This window comes from Agelaius tricolor, unplaced genomic scaffold (assembly GCF_023055355.1).
Source record: "Agelaius tricolor isolate 1412-34295 unplaced genomic scaffold, bAgeTri1.0.p SCAF_27, whole genome shotgun sequence".
In the NCBI taxonomy this organism is placed as follows: Eukaryota; Metazoa; Chordata; class Aves; order Passeriformes; family Icteridae; genus Agelaius; species Agelaius tricolor.
Window position 1 is genome coordinate 10258957 of NW_027269287.1, and position 18620 is coordinate 10277576.

Here is an 18620-nt window from a genome sequence, read left to right on the forward strand (position 1 = left end):
CCAGCATTCACAGTATTGTTACTTACTTAGGTAGTAGTTCAGAAAGTTCAAACTTCTTATGTGTAATGAAAAAAAAAATCTTCAAGGCCAATCTAGTTGGTAGAGTTCCCAGTTTTTGCTGTCATAAGCTGCTATACTGGACTGTTGTCTGGATGTGCATCGCGCTGATGATGACCAGAAGTCAGTCTTGCAAAATATCAAATATTCATAAAGGATTAATGAAAAGGATTCATTAAATTTGGAGAGGCAGGTATAGATAGATAGATAGATAGACAGATAGATAGATAGATATGTATGTATGTACGTACGTATGTGCTACCCTAGAGACAAACTCCCATCTGAATTTTGGTCAGCTTACATTTTGCCTATTGACAGGTATCTATTATTCTATTAAAAACAGAATGCCTACAAGTATTAAAAACAAATGCCTACAAGCTTCCTTGTAACAGGGATAAGCATGGTAGTTCTTGTACAAAAGCCAGTTTTTACAGGGCATAAGTTTGACAGAAGTCTTCAGTTCCCCAGCTAAAAGAAGGGCTTTTTGAACAAATTTATTGCTATAGAAATCAGCGTACATTTTTTCATGTACAAATTCCAAAAGACCCAGGCTCTGAAATGCCTGAACTACCAATTATACTGTATGACCAAATGCATCCATAGTAGCCTTAGCACCAAAAAAAAAATTACATAGCCAGTTAAAAATGACCATATTTCAGCATAAGACTTAGGAATGACCTGTGAAGCTACAAACCAGTGAATCTTACCTCTGCTATGGCAAATTTGTAAAAATAGAATAAAGTATAGAACTACAGGCAAGGGAATCAATTTTATGTCAACAAAGAGTTTATCAAGCTTCTATAGGAAAATGTTAAGCCTTGGAAATCTATTTCTGCAATCAGCATGCAGAATAAGAATGTTGCCCTTGGTTCCATTTTTTTTTTTTTTTTTGCAAAAATTTGACAGTATTTTAAAATTTCAAAGGTTATTAAAGAAATGTAGCTGCCATGGTTTAGAAGATCAGGGACAATTTTAGTTTAAAACCTACTTGAATGTTAAAAAACAGGGAGAAGGAAAACATGGTCCATTTTGACCACAAAAGGACGTTATGACCAGGGTCATGGAAGACCCTGGAAGACCACAGCTGTTCAGCTTGTGTATGTAAGATCTGAAAAATGGTACCTACAGAAGAGACAATAATATTTGCAGGTGTTTTAGAAAATCTGAAGCAGCATATAAAGAATCATAGGTAAGTCTCATCATGCTCAGAGATGGGATTACGTAAAATTAAGTGTTGGGAAGTGCAAAGCAAGGCATATATGGAAACATTGACTCTACACATGTGTAGTGGTCTCATCCATATCAGCTACAACCAAGGAGACCTCTCATAAAAATCTCTTTAAAAAAAGCAACAGTCAAAAACAAAGCAGAAAATAAAGTAAGATGTAATAATAATAGTAGTAGTAGTAGTAGTAGTAGTAGTAGTAGTAGTAGTAGTAGTAGTAGTAGTAGTATGATCAAAATTGCGGGACTCCTCTGCAGAATATTTTTGCAATGACAGCTGGAGTCAAAAGATTGGAAAAATTCACAGACCTTGCATTCTGCATTCACATGCATGTGCATTCACAGGGAGCAGCTTTCAGATGAGACAGCCTCAATGCAAAGCCAGGTTCAGAGGCACTCTGAGCCACCAGTGGTGGAACTGGAAGTCCTGAGTGCAGGAAGGCTAAGACTAAAGCAGTTGGTTTTGCTTCCACTCTTTCCCAGAGGCTGTGCTGTACTCCTGGTTTTTCTAAGCCAGGAGCCTAACCCAATACATAGGACTTCAGTTTTCATCCACTGTAGCAGTTCATAGGGTTTTCTTAAGGAAGAGTTTTCTACAAAAGAGAAAAACAGGTGAAATAATGCTCTTGTAATTGTTTGGGGATTTTTTTAATTGATAACGCTGTACAATTGAAGTGCTCTCGGCTGCCTGATTTCTAAACCAGCAAGGTGAGAAAGTTATCTCAACATTTATATTTTGTGCAAACTATTTTGTTTTTCTTCATTTGTCCTTTGCAGAGACACGGACCATCCAACACTCTGCACCATTTAGTCAGGGACGTGAAAAAGGTGAGTCAAATAGACGGTAGGTTGAAAATAATGTTATTGGTTTTTTGTAGCTAGATACAATCTCTGTTTTGCATGAGCTTTCAGTCAGAGTCTTCTCCTTCTTGCCAGTACAGAATGTCTTGTTTGTGTACTCCAAATATGAACTTTTTGCATACAAAGCACAATTAGCAAGTTATTTGGCTTGCTTTCTCTGTGGTTTTAGACGCTTGAGTAATAGTGTGTCTGCTGCCATAATTGTAGGCTCTTACATACTGTGTGGATTTATGCTGTTACTTGTATTTTTCCATACCTGCAACTGTTGTCTAAGCTACTTTCTGTGTTGCTAGTTTACTTCCAGCCTGTAAAATAGCTATTACCCTTGTGCTGGATCCTGGCTTTTGGAAACAGTTCCTCATTCTGTATTGTGTGGTACATTTTAGCCATCTCCCTCAGCAGAAATATAAAAATTAGTAGTGCAAGTTCCCCCTGACCCTTATCATGTTAATTTCAAGAATCTTGAATTATAAAAATCTATTAGAAGAGCTGGATGGAAATACTGAAAGGTCTAGTGGCAGGAAGGAGATACCAAATACCTTTACAACTGTGCTCAGGATTAAAAGACTTACAGCGGCTGTAAGGAATAAAAATCCCTTATCCTTTAAATATATGGATCAAGTAAGGAGGCTGAGTCTGCAAATGACCTCATCAACTTGAGTATTCTCCCAGAGAATGTGCGGATTACAGCCTTGTACATTATGTAAGTCAGACCTCAAGGGTAGCATACTTGAGAAAGGATATCTCTGTACGTGGAACTAGATAGAAAATTTTAAAAGGAGAGGGTATTTTTTTTTTCTAAGAGCACAGGTTTTAGTGTTTTTTTCTGACAGTGACAGAATTGAAGCCACCTAAGAGAGGAGAGTTGTATTGTGTCATACAGCACCTTTTTACTAAGTAATTTTACAGAGTAATCAGTAGCATGTTAGGAAGGTTCTGGTGGTGTTCTTTGGTTGGTGTGTTAAATGACATCATCATTGTCCAATTATGTATAGGGTATTAAGTGACCATTGAAAAGTGTGAAATGCCTACAAAAAGAAACTATGCATAAATCCCCTTGGACTGAGCAGAGTGAAGCTAGAATCTGTTTAGAATGGATACTGCTTTTGAAGCTGAAGTTTCCAGAATATTTTATTACTCAATATGCAGTTATTTATGTGCCTTCATGAATTTGAAAGAAGCATAATTTGTCTTCTACTTTTTTTTCCAAATGCCTTCTCTTCACCAGAATCACCTTTCCAAGATCTTCTTCAAAGGCACAGCAAATTGCATGTTGAGTAACTAAATAATATGTATCTCTTTTTTCTGAGCCCCTAACTAAATACGTATCTTTAAAGAAACTCTTGAAAGAAAAGGCATCAAAGTAGTCAAAGATGATCAGTACTCATGGATGTATATGAATAGACACTGAATAAACTTACACTATATTTGATGACATTATTTGTTCCATAGTGATTTCTAACTACTAAGTGATGGTTATCTTTCCATAAATTTATATTTCTTTCCTCTGTCAATATCTAAAATCTTCAGTAATTCCAACTACCTTGAATCAGTCTTATGAGCATAGGTGAGGTCTTTGAAAACAGACAGCCTGGTACGGCTCTTTAGCACCTTCCTCAAGAAAACTGGACCTCTGGGGCTCTATTTCTCATTTTGTCCAGGATGAAGAACAGCCAGGTTTCATAAGGAGAAGTGACAGCTCACTATAGCCCTGACAACTGAGCAGATCCCTTACCAATCAACCAAGCCATAAATCAGTCCTCAGATCCGACAACAGTTTAAATGAAAACACCTCTTTGGAAAAAACTTCTTAATGGACACATCACTATTTGACAATTTGATGGTCCATCATGCATGCAAGACAGACCACACTGCTGATGACAGTTTTTTGAGTTCATGTATATTTTGATGCCACACACCTAACCTTTCAGATTTAATTACAGCATCACAGAATATAAATACCAAAGTATGTAATACACCACCTTGAGACAATACCTAATTGATATGGAATACACTGTGCATTTACATATACCTCTCAGTTTTAAAACCTGCACTATTTAAAAGGGTGTATGTTAAAAAATTGCATCTTGATCATTGTGGATTCTCAGATAGAGAATGGATATTAAAAATCATAGAAGCAGTAATTTACTACTGTTGTACTATGTAGCTGTATAAATCAGTAGGAGAGTATTGTTTTTGTTTTGTTTTGTTTTGTTTTGTTTTGTTTTGTTTTGTTTTGTTTTGTTTTGTTTTGTTTGAAAACAATCTTGCCTGCTTCATAAAGCAAATAATGAGAACAACAGAAGTCATATTATCACATTCCATTTGTGGCAGCCTGTAGACACACGTGCACACACATGTGCACACAAAACATATAATACAGCAATATGTTTTCCCTTTGGGTTTCCAAATACTGCTGTGAAGACTGATAGCCTAGGCAGCATACTGTAAAGGCCTGGAGACAAAATATTAAAGAATTTACAGTAATCTGAATGTGCATAAATTTTGCATGTATTAACAAGACACATTATGTCATAATGACTCTGCCTCAGATCACCTTTCAGTCCTCTCAATTCCACAGCCACATAGCAGGGCCAACCTGCCTGCAGTTTTGGCCTCATGGCCATTTTGCCATCTCCTGTCAAGGGTCCAGGATTTCAAACTTAACTTTGGCTTCCTTCCATAGACCATACACGGCAATGTACCCAGGCTAAGCAGAAAGAATCAGACTGAATCAGCCACATCAGTGGCTGTTCTGGACACCCTCTCTGCAAGTGGAGGTTGCCCTCTATGAATTTAAAAAATCCTTCCCTGCGTCAACTAGCTAATGAAGATCAGTAGTAATTAATACTGAAAAAAATAATTTTTTCGTTTATCCAAAACATTGTATATAATTAACAGATCTCAACTCCACTTCAGGATTATTTACATTTCCAAAGTTGGAGGTTTTTTGGACTGCTACTGCACATCTGCATTTCCAAAGAACAAACTAGCAATGTATAGAATTTTGGCAGTACTATTTCTTTCTCAGCATGCAAACTCAGATGTTTGATACATGGTGACACAAAAATGCACTTGAAGAGGAAAAAGTACTACAACTGACTAGCTACAGTTTAAACCTGAAATTTCTTCAGGAGAAGAATTGTGCATTAACACTGAAGAGTTTGTCCCAGCATTAAAAGATTTGTTGATTATTAACCAGAACAACTATCTTACCTCAAAATCAAACTTCTTCCTTGGTCATTCTTGACCACCTGGACTGCACTAGAATTAGTTCATCCAAATTCTTATTGTTCTTGGGGCAGTTCTGTCCCACTTGCACCACTGTGTTTCATTTACAAGCATTCTTAGCACTGTCAGGGTGGTTCAAGCTGTCTGCTGACAGAGCAAGTGCTTTTGCATGTGTGTGACTCCTCTCACTAGGACGGTCCAGTCTTCTTTACTAGGGTTTCACACTTAGGAAAAGGAATGTTTATGAAATGTGTGTTTTTCCTGTGGATTTGGGAGTTTTCTTTAGTGAAGTGTTTCAGTATTATCTGGGAGGTTTAGATGCATCTTTTATCAAAGTTATTTTATTGGAATCTTTTTATCTAAATCTTTCATGAAAATTTAGAAATCAAAACTGTATCAAGAAACTCAGATTTACAATACATGTAGCACCCTGATGCCTGTTGTTCTTTAACTACACAAATGTTTTTTGCTACTTAATAACATTAAAGCCTTCAGCTTGAGTGAAGACCTTAAGTTAGAAGGAGTCCTGCCTTGGAGGTGCAACTCCCATTTCTGCTAATCCTTTCATCCTTGCTCTAGTAGAATTATCCTCTTGCACATTCTGGGAAGACAAGAATATTTTAGGGGCAAAACCAACCAAACCTAGCAGAATTTACTTTTTAAAATGTAAATTTTTAGGTTTATTTTTCATTTAATTTTTAGATGCTATCTTTTTTAAACTGTTCAGCATAAATGTTACCATGTCCAAATTATCTAAGCTAATACACATTCTTGAAAACCATAGTAATTCCCCCATTCCTCAAATTAAACAAGATTATGAAGGTTGCAAGAAGATATGCTGGAGGACATTACTTAAAGATGGTTGGCAACTCAATTTTTTCCAGTAAATTTGCTTGATTTTTTATCCCTTTGAATGCCAGCTGATTGCTGGGCATGGTACACTATGAAAGCACAACCTCCTTCCCTCCTTCCTCAGCCTTTGCAGCATGCTGCTTGTATCATGGTAGCAGGGCAGGAAATAAGCCTTGTCCTTCATGGCTGAAGTAGAAAAGGAAGGAGGATCTTTGCATCCATTTTCTCTCTTCTGCAGAACCAGTTGCCATCTGCTCTCCATTAGTGATTCTCTGCTCTAATCTAATAAGAACATCTCCAGAGAAGCTAGGCAGATATCTCCAGACATGCAGATATTTCAAGCAAGACATGATAGTCATAAAATTGCTCCATGTGAATTATTAGCCTTCTCCTAATGAACACATTAAAAAAGCTACAGACTCACTGTAATCTGTACTGTATATCATTATAGAACATTAGATTATTACAGTACACTGAAAAATTTTGAAGCTTTGAAGAGTTACAATTTCTGGTCCTTCTGCAATATTTGCTATATGAGACAATTTTTTTATTAGAGTAATATTCCTTTTTTTCAAGGCTACTGTTCACAGTACACAGAAGGATAATCTGTCTCTCCACCTTTATTTTGTAGTCATTTCTTTTGCACAGTGACATGCAGAACAAAGAGGGTTCTCTAAATCTGAAAAGTTTCTTGGTGAGGTCTCTAGAGCCAGGTGATCTATTCACAATTTGCTGAATCATGCCTTCTTTTCTGGTAGGGAATGCTTACTGAAACGTGACCTCTCATCCAGTCAACTCAGAAGCAGAGAGTTAGGGAAGGAGGCAAACTTTCATTTGGGTTCATTCCCTTCCCATTAGTCCTTTCCTCCTGTAAAGGGGTCAGAGTTTACCTTGTGTAGTTTTTTCTGAAGGGAATAGAAGAGCAGGTGTGCCCACACTGGGGTTTTGTTCCTCCATTGCCAGAGACCTCCCCAGAGACTTGACTGGCACATCTGTGAGTGCAGTTCAGCCTGAAATTGTTCAGCACACAAGATGTCCCATTGGATTCACTGCAACTGGAGAATAGAAATGCCCCATTAACTCAGAGTGAATTCATATGCAGTGGGAGACAATCTGTTACTGAAATCTTTCTTCATAGTTTTGCAACCCCCAAGCACTGGAGAACTCATAACCTTAGTGATGCCATTTTCATATTTGAAAGTGAAGAGTAGGAAGATGTGTGCAAGGGAGTTCCCATAAAAATGACAGTAAGATGTGGACATATTTGTCATTCTGTTTCCTTTCAAGTTAAAAAGTACACGCTGAAGACATCATATACACATACATACACACAGGCATATAGATATACATAGGCATATACACCTATACACATACATCTATTTAGATATAGGTATATAGAAATATCTAACACGGGGTGGGAAAGGAAAAGAAATGGAAGGAGAAGTATGTAGGCATCTTTTCCAGGATCCTGCTAATGGCCCTTGCCACAAACTCAGTTCATTTCTTGTGAGACAATCTCCATGGCTCTGCTGGAAATTACATAACTAGATAATGTGTTTAAAGGGGCTTTTAGTAAAATATGTAAGGAATTCAGGTAGAGAATATGTAGAAAAATTTCTAGGCCTGTAGTTTTCTTCATAAAAAAACCCCAAAATAATGAGCCACGTAGGTATTTTGTTTATTACAGCTTTCATACACACAGATGCTTTCCTAATTCTTGGTGTGAAACTTAAGCAAGGGTGTGTATTCTTTGAACATAACTCCAAGACTGAATGCTGATAGACTCTCCTTTCCCCTAGCAACTAGTAATAATGATAGCTCATGTACTGTCTAAGTCCTCTAGAGCTGTAACACCAATCTTACCTCCTGCTCTTCCTTTCCTGGAACATGGGAAGGAAACACTGAAGGATGGGAAGGAGTTGGTCCCATGTGAACAAAAGATTTTGTGCGATGTTGCTTCACCCTGCCTTGACAGTTCAGAAGAGGCAGTCCAGAGAGATGCCAGCAGAGATGCGAGATGCCAGGATGAGTTGTGGGTGAGAGCTGGTGCAGGAAAAGTGCTATCTTGCAGAACTAGAGTCCAGCAATTGCGCCTGACTTTTCAAGTGTATCGATGCTCATGCTTTTGTTTCTGCAGTCATGTTCCTTGTTTCCCCAGCTGAAGAATATGAGTACTGTGTACTGACGTTATCTTCTGTTACTTCCAACAAGTTCTTCACCTTCTTATTTAACTTATGTCTTCTTTCCAAGCGAGAATATCCAGGTTTCGGTTGGATCTATTTTAAGGTGAATTAATTAACCAGCATAATAATACATTCCTGCTTTTACCTATTTAATTTGTTTTATTCTAACATCATTTTAAAGTACATTTAACAATGTCAGTAATAAGCATTTCTTTTTCCTCCATCCTTATTTTCACTGCAGGGAAACTTACCTCCTGATTACCGGATAAGTCTGATTGATATTGGATTGGTGATAGAGTACCTGATGGGAGGAGCATACCGCTGCAATTACACCCGAAAGCGGTTCAGAACACTGTACCACAACTTGTTTGGGCCCAAGAGGGTAAGAAACAAGCTGTTTGCCATCCTCATGACTGTACCAACTGGCAGGGATTACCATAGCTTCTTAGATTCCATAGGTTCCAGACTGGTGGGGTCCAGATTAATTTCCATTATGTGCATTGCTATTTCTCACCATAATGCATCACAAGCCAGACTCTGATACGAGCTATGGTTTTTATAAATTTAATGAAAAAATTATTGCATTCAGCTGCCCTGCTGAAACCAGCACATAAAACAGTCTCCTCTGACTCTAAAACCTGTAATTATGAGTATTCACAGCTTTTAAAAGGCAAGTCTTTTAACCTAAACCAATAATAGTGTAATTCTAACTCCTGAGTTAGATTTGAAAACTTCTGCATTGTTAGTTGCATTTCCTATCTCATGGCTCATCTTCTGATTGTGATCTGAAGGTTTCAAGGCAAAGAAACTCATAACTCAAAACATGTTTTATTTTTTGGATGTGGCTCCAGCAGTCATTGGGTTCATGGCTTAACACTTAACACCACTGTTAAGTGTTTTTGTGATTTTTGTGGGTTCCATGTTTGATAAGTGAATACAAAGTCTTTCTTTAAACCCAAAAGCTGTTTATTATCATCTATATTGCCATTGACCCAATTCAGCATGAACAGGAATCTGTTCAGCTCCCCCCAGGATGACTCCCAGCTCCTCTCAGTTCCTTCTTTGCCTACTTTTGCCTCACATTTCAGATTTTAGCAATGCACAACAATGAAAGTATTAATAAATCGCTATCAATAGCAACAGCTCTGTGAAAAGCTTGCAGACAGCTACCGAAAATGCTTTTATTTGTTTCCATATGCTTTTCCTTAAGATTCTTCACATTTGAAAGGAAAGACAGTGATTGTAGCTGGTGGGAGAGAATTCTTTCCCAAAGTCCCTCCATTGACAAAAGCATTTGAGCAGTGATTTCACCAATACTGAACCAACACACAGAGGGCTCCACAACAGTCAATCAAAGTGTTCCACGGCAGTGGCCAAAATGCTGATGTACTCCAGAGAAATCCATTGATGTCTTATCAGTGGTCTCTCACTTTCTTGATAGAATAGCCCTAACCAGTAGTAATTTTTACCTGAATCCAAATATATGTCTTCTGATGTGGTTTTGGTGAAATAATGTCAAACTCAAGTTTGAAATAACTACATATTTGACTGGTGTATGTGTATAATATGATTGGTGTATGTGTATATATATATGCATGTAATAATTCTATTGGCATATGTATATGTATACTATTGCAGTACATTTTATTCTCTATTTACTATTATTATTATTATTGTTGTTGTTATTATTATCTAAATTTTATTGTATATTCTACATCACTCTACATGCATCTGTATGTATGTGTATATGTATACACAAATAGCTGTAGTTTTTCATCACTATTCTGTGAGAAATAACATTTTTCTAACTTTTTTTTGTACAGCCAAAAGCTCTGAAGCTGTTGGGAATGGAGGTAGGCAACCTCTGACAAATCTTAATGTCTTTTCCTTCTTTGATAAATATAAACTGTATCCAGATGATGTTCAAATTCAATATAATGAAAACATGACTAGTATTTTCATCCAGATAGCTGGTTTACACAAGGGTCAGATTAAGAAATATTTCTTAATTAAAATCCAGGAGATAGCTAAGGAAAAAGAGGGCTCTGCCCCAGCCATAGATCTTCTTGGTTTTTTGTTTAATAAGAATTAAACAAAGTGTTTCGGTCCAGCAGGGCAAGCAGAATTTCAGTCAGATAGCATCTAACTTCAAAACATATTCAGAGAAATGAAACACTTGCAGAGAATGATGCAGAAATCTTTATACAAAGACATCCAGAGTTATCTCAGTTTTATTGGCACTTTTGGCTACCCTGATGCTTCAAGGGTATAGTAGTATTTTCATGGTTTTTTATTTTATACAACCACTTTCAGTTTTCCATTCATAGACACAGGACAGAATAGGTCAGCTCACCTGATAAAAGCAAAAGGCTAAAATGGGAAAGAAACTAAAGGTAGCAGAAGCAACAAATGGATGGAGAAGGAAGGAATAAACACACAGAATAGGAGTAAAGAAGGGAAATTGCTAGTTTTGTAAGGTGATAAAGGGAGAAAACACAAGAATAACCATAGAAGGAGTCTTCAGCAGATTAGAAAATTCCCTGGATATGTACTTTCTGGAGGTGGAAAGAGGCAGATACATTACAGCAGATGTTACATTTGCAGTGAGCTCTTACCTTTATTTTAATGGTGGATTTTCCAAAATAGTTCTGGATATTGTGTGATTGTACTCTATGTTATTAGTTTCAGAGTGATAATGTTATTGATTCAGGGTGATAGTCCAAGGCTCTGTTCCCCTATTTACTGTCTTCTAATTACAGTGCATGCACCAATACCTTTTTTATTGTTTACCTTTTTTATTGTTTAAATATTTTGTCCAAAATATGATGAATGGGCTGGCCTGCAGGAAACGTGTTAGGCACTGATTTCAATGAATTGTGTGAACTGTTCCTTCACTGATGAAAAAAATTCTCTACAATTCCCACAGGATGATGTCCCTTTGCGTAGAGGCAGAAAACCAACAAAGAAAAAAGAAGAAGAAGTTGATATTGATATGGATGACCCTGAGATCAATCACTTTCCCTTCCCATTCCACGAGCTGATGGTGTGGGCTGTGCTGATGAAACGTCAGAAGATGGCCCTCTTCTTTTGGCAACACGGGGAAGAGGCTATGGCTAAAGCTCTGGTGGCCTGCAAACTCTGCAAAGCCATGGCCCACGAAGCATCAGAAAATGACATGGTGGATGACATATCCCAAGAGCTGAACCACAATTCCAGGTGAATTTCCTTTCATGTACACTTTCCTGAGGGGGGAAGAAAAAAGAAAAAGGAGGGAAGAGAGATTTCTGGACCTTCCTAAAATTTTCTTATTTGTAGCTTGCTTTCATTTCTAACTTGTAGCGGAAATGCAGTCCCTTTAGAGAAAATCTAAATGGCTTTTAAATAATCTTTCTGCCAGAGTAGCAATGTTGTTAGCAATATAACTTCTGAAATGAAAAGATGTCAAGAAGACAGTGAAATATCTATACTGTTCATGTATTCTCCCTGTGGCCTCAAGAGTCAGACTGCAACATTTCTCTGTGCTTTTCCAGGATACTCTGTACCTGCCCAGCAGAACAGTTATTGAAATCTTTATGAGCAAAGTATTCAGGCAGAAGTGTTAATTAACCAAGAGGTCATGCTTAGATGAACAAGGCAAGATCCTAGATTCCATAAGAATCTTTCCTGATGTTAAAATTTCAGAAATTTAGGATTTGAGGAAGGATATTGGACACTCCTTCTAGGAGACTTGACCATGAAGCTGTGGGCAAACAGCAGAGAAGCCATCCCTCAAGCTGCAGTTAATCAGAGGATTTCAGTTCGAAAATGTCAGGGAGGTGGGCAGGGAGGTGGGAGCAGACAGCTGGTAGGTGTGGGTGCTCATCACTGCTAAGCTGGGGCACTTATTTATACGCCTGACATGAGCCACTCACGTTTGAAAACGTGGGTTTCCGTGTGTCGAGTCAACATCACGTTGATTTGCGTGCCAGAAGGCGCCGTGCCCCTGGCAGAGGCTGGCGGGTGCAGAGGGGCGTTCTGAGCACGGGGCTGTGTGTGCCCACGGAGTGAGTGGGGGTCCTTCTGTGTCCCTCTGTTGCAGGGACTTCGGCCAGCTGGCGGTCGAGCTGCTGGACCAGTCATACAAGCAGGACGAGCAGCTGGCCATGAAACTGCTGACCTATGAGCTGAAGAACTGGAGCAACGCCACGTGCCTGCAGCTTGCAGTGGCAGCCAAGCACAGGGACTTCATCGCTCACACTTGCAGCCAGATGCTGCTCACTGACATGTGGATGGGTCGTCTCCGGATGCGAAAGAATTCTGGCCTAAAGGTCATTCCTGTTTTAAATTAAAATTAACATTCAGAGGATTCTAAGAGATGGTGACAGGGTTCACAAAAAATCAGTAATAACTGTCTAAAGTAACCGTATTTCAGATATTTATTTGCAGTGACATTAAGTACGGTATATTCTTCCTGTGTTCAGTTTTTCAGATGGGGCTTATCATAAGCCTAAGTTCAAAGCACACAGCTTAGATTTTTCATTCCTTTTCTTAAAGTCCTCTCTGGCATCATTTATCAGAACAAGAATTGAGCTAGGAGGTTAGTGTGTCGCCCTGCCTGTATACTTGAGGAGTTAGTCAAGAGTTTTAAAGATAAATAAAGGAAAAGGAAATGTAAGTGAATTAACCATTAGTGAAAGGTGCTGATCTGACAACCTTTCCCAGAACAGGCAAAGTAAGCAGCACAAATTTCCTCACAAACTCTTGCAAATCTTCCTGATGGCATCTGAAGGGACTCTTTTAGAGGGTTTAAAGGATAATTCAGTTTTCAAAGCTGTTACAGCTTTACTTCCACAGTTGACAAAACTGCTAACAGTGCAAAGTGAATTCTGAGATGAATTTGAGTCGCTGGCATGTTTCATCAAAGCAGTCACCAGTTAGAACATACCCAGCAATTGCCTCTCCCTCCTAGATCACAGGGAAATATTTTCAGTGAAGGGATTCTCTCTTCTGCACTAATTGCCTGTGTGAAAATTGGTAATTACTCAGCTGTGTTCTCAGCCATGTGAAAAGATGTTCAGTAATGGCAAGAGTGCTTAGGAGTACACATTGCTTCCAGACTGGCTCTTAATCCAGTGACAGAGATGAGTGAGAGCAAGGGGCTGATAGCATTCCTATGCAGGACCTCTGCATACACGTTGTTCTGCTACAGATAGAAAAATTTCTCATATTTGGAGACATTCCTACCTATTTCCTGAACTCACAGGCCTATTATCCTTCAGAGGCACAGCCGCTTTGTTCACTGTTTAGCTTTGCAGAAATTCAGTCTAGGTACATGCAGGACAGTGTAGCAACTGATTTCCTACTACATGCATTCCACTTTTCAGCACATTTCTTAAGCCCTAAAATAGACCTTTCTTTCATAATGCATAACTGAAGGTAACAGGCTCTATTTCAGCTTCTTCTAACATCAGGGCTTCACAAGGATCCTTTACTCAGTTTCTAGTCTGTATTTTATTTCAATGAAGCTCATTAGCAGAACTTGTTTAAAGCTAGAGAAGGCTACAAGCTACATGAGGCAGCATGACAAAGATTTTATTAATTTGCATGCATGAGTCATGGTTTATTTCCCAAGAACAGTTTTTTCCCTTTGAAACTGACAAATGGTAGAAAGTTTGAATATAATTATTTAGATTCTTGCTAGGGATGTATGGCACCAATGGAAGCGCTAGGGGCAGCTGTTAATCCTACCTGCTCTTAAAAATAGCCTTTCTGTGAAGCCAGGTCTGCCTGTAACCCCCTCTCCCTGGACCCATCATTTTGTGAGCACAGCACCAGTGCAGGAGGCTTTTCCAAGGCTGGGTACAGCATTTGGATATCCTACCTGCTCCTCATTGTGTACTTTGAATGATTTCAACAGCACACAAGCTGTCTGCTGATATGATGAGCGCAAGCATCCTCCCTAACCTGCCAAGAAGTTAACTATCTGGTTTTACTCTCTTTCAGGGAGAGATTTATCAGAAAATCATTCTCCATCAAATTGCAGCATAACCAGGAGAAGTTATTGTGCTTGTGAATACAGACTTGGCTTTGTTTTACTGTGGTGTCTACTCAGTTGTACTAATGGTTTAACTCAAGCATTGTTCATTACTTATAAATCCCAAAAAGGAAATTTTGGTGGTTTCTACGCTCCAGCATCTAAGAGGGGGAAGGCAGAAAAGAAAGAGCTGGCATTAGCATGACCATTACACAGCTGCCTTGTTACTGGTACAAAATCTAAGGAGACTGCATATCTATGCACATCAGCATTTGCTTTTGCTGGCTTTGCCTTATCTCCTCAGATCCACACACAGTTGCACTTCGTTGACTGCCAGTGTACATTAAGAATGGACACAAAGAGCTATTAACCCTCTCTGGAGAAATAAATACTCTCTGTGTGTCATTTATACTGGTGTTTTGTATTATGTAAAATGCAGACATTTGCAGGTCTGTACACCCACATGGTCCCATCTACTTCTGATCTTATATAATATTTTGTAAATATATTCTAGTATGTATCACTACGCAGCTGGTGATATGCAAGTAGATAAACATTCAAGAGCATTCACAGCAGCACTAGTAGAAGTCACATGCTTTGATTCAGTGCTCTGGTAACATTACCCTCAATGACAAATACTTTATTGTCATAGAAACTCACATGTGCATGTATCTTTCTTTTCATAAATCTCCCAAGGGAGTTGTTCTGTTTGATGCAAAGTAACCATTATGACCATAATCTGTTTTCTGTGATGATTATTGTTATCATTATTGTTTCTTCAGGTAATTCTAGGAATTCTACTTCCTCCTTCAATCCTCAGCTTGGAGTTCAAGAACAAAGATGATATGCCCTACATGACCCAGGCCAATGAGATCCATCTTCAAGAAAAAGATCCAGAAGAACCAGAGAAGCCAGTGAAAGAAAAAGATGAGGAAGACATGGAACTCACTGTAAGTGCTCATAATAAATCATCAGCCTCAGCGCTGTCAATTTGTAATTCCTACCTCTGGAGGCATTGCAGAACATCTGATGGCTAAACATAGCACATGATAGGATACCACACTTCACACACCCCGCTCCTCCATGGGACTCAAGCCACACAAGTTGCCATCATTTGCGCTCCATGTTGCAGCAGTGCATGGAGGTGCTGTGCTGTAATATCCTCATATTTTGACTCAGTTTGATGCCAAATTGTCTCAACTAAGTGAATTAGATATTAGAAGCACTCAGTCAAGATAGATGACCTCTCTGGTATGAAAAGGGTTCACATTTGGTTGGAAATGCCCAAAGATTCATGGAAGCCAGAGTTTTTTTTTTTTTCATTTAGTTGGCTTCACTAGAGAGTAAGCAAGTGTGCAAACAGGCCAGAAAAACTATGAAAACTTAGCCTAAAATTCTTTTTGTATTTGTGGTCATTGCCTTTCACACACAGATCCAGTCTTTAACCCACTGAAGACACTAGCAAGCAGCATGACAGCTCCCCTTCTACAATCCAACAGAATTGTGTAAGGAGGGACTTGTCAGTATTAGCAACATAGCCTTTGAAGAATAATTTACACCACAAAGAATCAGACAACTAAAGCTCTGCAAACTACATAAGTCATCTACCTCCTGTCTCTTGTTCTCACACTTTTTCGTTTGGGCAGTTATTATACAGGCTATTACATCTGCCTTTGTCTAGTTTGGTTTGGATTTGTTTGGGTTTGATTGTGGTGTTTTTGAAAGTCTTAAAACTCTGCCCCAATTGGTCAGGATAGAGGCGTAAAAGAGATTTGCCTGATTAAGTTAAAAAACAAAAACAAAAACAGAAAAACCCAGACTGTTTCCCACAGGCAAACAGCAGGAGCTGCCCGCAGGACCCCGACTGCAGGCAGGCAGAAGGACCTGCCTACAGGACCCAATATGCAGGCAAGCCGAAGGAGCAGCCCACCAGACCCACCTACAGGACCCGTTTGCAGGCAAGAACCTGGCTGTTGGGAAGGACCAGAAGCCAGAATAGCAGCAATGGGGCATTCTCTGCTCATTAGCTGTTGATTGCAATTTACTAACCCTTGGCTTCTGATCCCCTTATGAAGTGCCTATTCAAATCAAATAAGCACTTTGCAAGCTGCCTTTTACCTGGCAATGGGGAGAAATTTGGGAAAGATGTGTTTTCCATCCCACTGTAGTTATCCCAGCTCCTAGTTTCTTGTCTACAATACTGTTTCCTTTTTCTCTTCTGACTCCTGCTGCAAATAAATGGTGTGTGCAGTGGACCTGCTATTCCAGATGAACCTTAGATGTTCCCTCTCTTCTCCCTGACAGTCCTATTGCTCTGTTCTGTCATTGGCTCTTCCCTCAATTCCTTCAAATTCAGTCTATCACTCTAGTGAAGTTTCAGGCACTTGAAACATTTTCTATAAAATAATATTTCTTCATGTGGAGTCCAGCAAGTTTAGAAACAATATCTTTGGTCAGCACTGCTCACTTAGTATTTTTGCATATAATTTATACCACACTGTAGAACTTCTAACACAGCTGTTTCACTCAGGTGCCCCTCAGTGGTGAGGAGAGACAAATTGGTAGCTGAGAGTTCTTTGCATGTCTGTGGTTAGATGCCACAGGCAGTTACATTTAGTCACCTGACGTATTTTAAATATAAGAAAATAATTTAGACTGAAGTTTCATACTGTTCCAGCCTTAGTCATATGATCTGGCATAATGGTCAGGTTTCTTTTCCACTGATCAGAGGATGCCTGAAAGATGTTTTGGGAAGTCCCTTTGTGACGTTTCCCCTTACCTATGGTATCCTTTAGTATATTAAGGATACCTTATAAATACTTCAATAAGATTAATAATTTATTGTGCTGGGATATCATAAATGTTTAATCCATTGCTGAACTTTGAATCAATAGATTAGTCACTCACCTAACCTGACTTTTGTTCAGCATAAGATTAGCAAACAAAAGCAAAGTTAAAAAATCATTTTTATCTCAAAGTTCCCTTTTCAGCAAATAATATATAATTGAAATAGTCTTCCTGATTCTCCTTCTAACCATTTCCTATGAATACTTCTCAAGTCTCTGTATTCATCATGTCACACTCATATTCTCTCTGCTAAAATGAAGACAAAGAGGTCTCATCTAGGCAAGGTCTGTTCATTGATTTCCTGTGTGTCTTGCACTAAGCCCAGGTGACTAAAGACAGACCAAGGACTCAGTTTCTTCTTCTGTACTGCACTTTTGCAGAGTACATGAGGTACAGGGCCACAGTCATCTTTTCCCTATTTTACACGTCATTTGCACAGAATAATGTGATCAGCAGACTACAGCAACAGTGAAGTTAACTGGGTGCATCTGCTGCAAGTATGTATTTGCTTTATGCTCCTCTTAAAGGGTCAGGTGGGTAACTGAACATGTGGATATACTATGAAGATGTGTTTATTCACTGTAAACTACTTGTTATTTACTGCTTTTAACTTTATAACAGATACATGAGAGTGATAGGCACACATTCCTTTAACACCTAGATGCGAAGAAACAGGCTTATAGCAGCTACTCACAAAAACACATTTGAATACTGCTCTCGTCAGTGCTTCTCACCACCAAGAAATTTACCACAATTTATGTATGGAGCTGACAGTCATTAATCCTGAATATTAAACACCGAGAACTAGAAGGGCATTAAAGTCTAACGCCAGGGATATTTTCTATTTGTACAGTATCCTAATGAAGGCCTTAATTGCTGAAATTCAGGTCAGTCAGAAACCTCAGAAGCCTCCCATCCTCCCAGAATAACTCTAATTCTGGAAGCCATAACTAGGAGCATCCTTAACCCTATTCAGTGCATTATTGTTTAGGTATTAGAGCTCCCCAGTAAATGCTTTTATTTCAGAACACAGAATAACTCATCTAAGTCCTTTAAAAGGTGTTTCTGTTGTTGTTTTGTTCATTTTGCCTCGATTTTCCACAATGAATAGGAAGTTTGGACTTCCAGAGCATCACCGAGTTAGTCTGAGAACTTTTCAGCAGCAGCAAAGCTAGTTCTATTGGCCTCTGGGATCACATTTATTCATCTGTAGTATATGTACTTAGTCTTTTCTCAATGGCAAGAAATAACACAATATTAATCATATTACTAAAAATACAGTCCTTAGCACAGAAAAGTCTGAAGATCCGTGTCATAGTGCCCCTGGCCCAACTTGCCCTTCCTGGTGGAAG

General features: G+C 38.8%; 1 protein-coding gene across 9 annotated transcripts in view; it reads left to right on the plus strand.

Moving 5' to 3' along the window:
* Window positions 1–18620, plus strand: part of TRPM3 (transient receptor potential cation channel subfamily M member 3) — a 413447-nt gene that overhangs the window by 350532 nt on the left and 44295 nt on the right. For 3 of the 9 annotated variants that reach the window (XM_071448697.1, XM_071448692.1, XM_071448694.1), the window contains exons 12-19: window positions 2059–2109; window positions 8476–8511; window positions 8650–8790; window positions 10232–10261; window positions 11335–11624; window positions 12487–12715; window positions 15204–15371; window positions 16254–16379. In XM_071448697.1, coding sequence (XP_071304798.1) covers window positions 2059–2109; window positions 8476–8511; window positions 8650–8790; window positions 10232–10261; window positions 11335–11624; window positions 12487–12715; window positions 15204–15371; window positions 16254–16379 — 1071 coding nt within the window. The remainder of the gene's footprint in view (window positions 1–2058; window positions 2110–8475; window positions 8512–8649; window positions 8791–10231; window positions 10262–11334; window positions 11625–12486; window positions 12716–15203; window positions 15372–16253; window positions 16380–18620) is intronic. The other 6 variants (XM_071448696.1, XM_071448699.1, XM_071448693.1 and 3 more) reach the window with 3 other exon arrangements.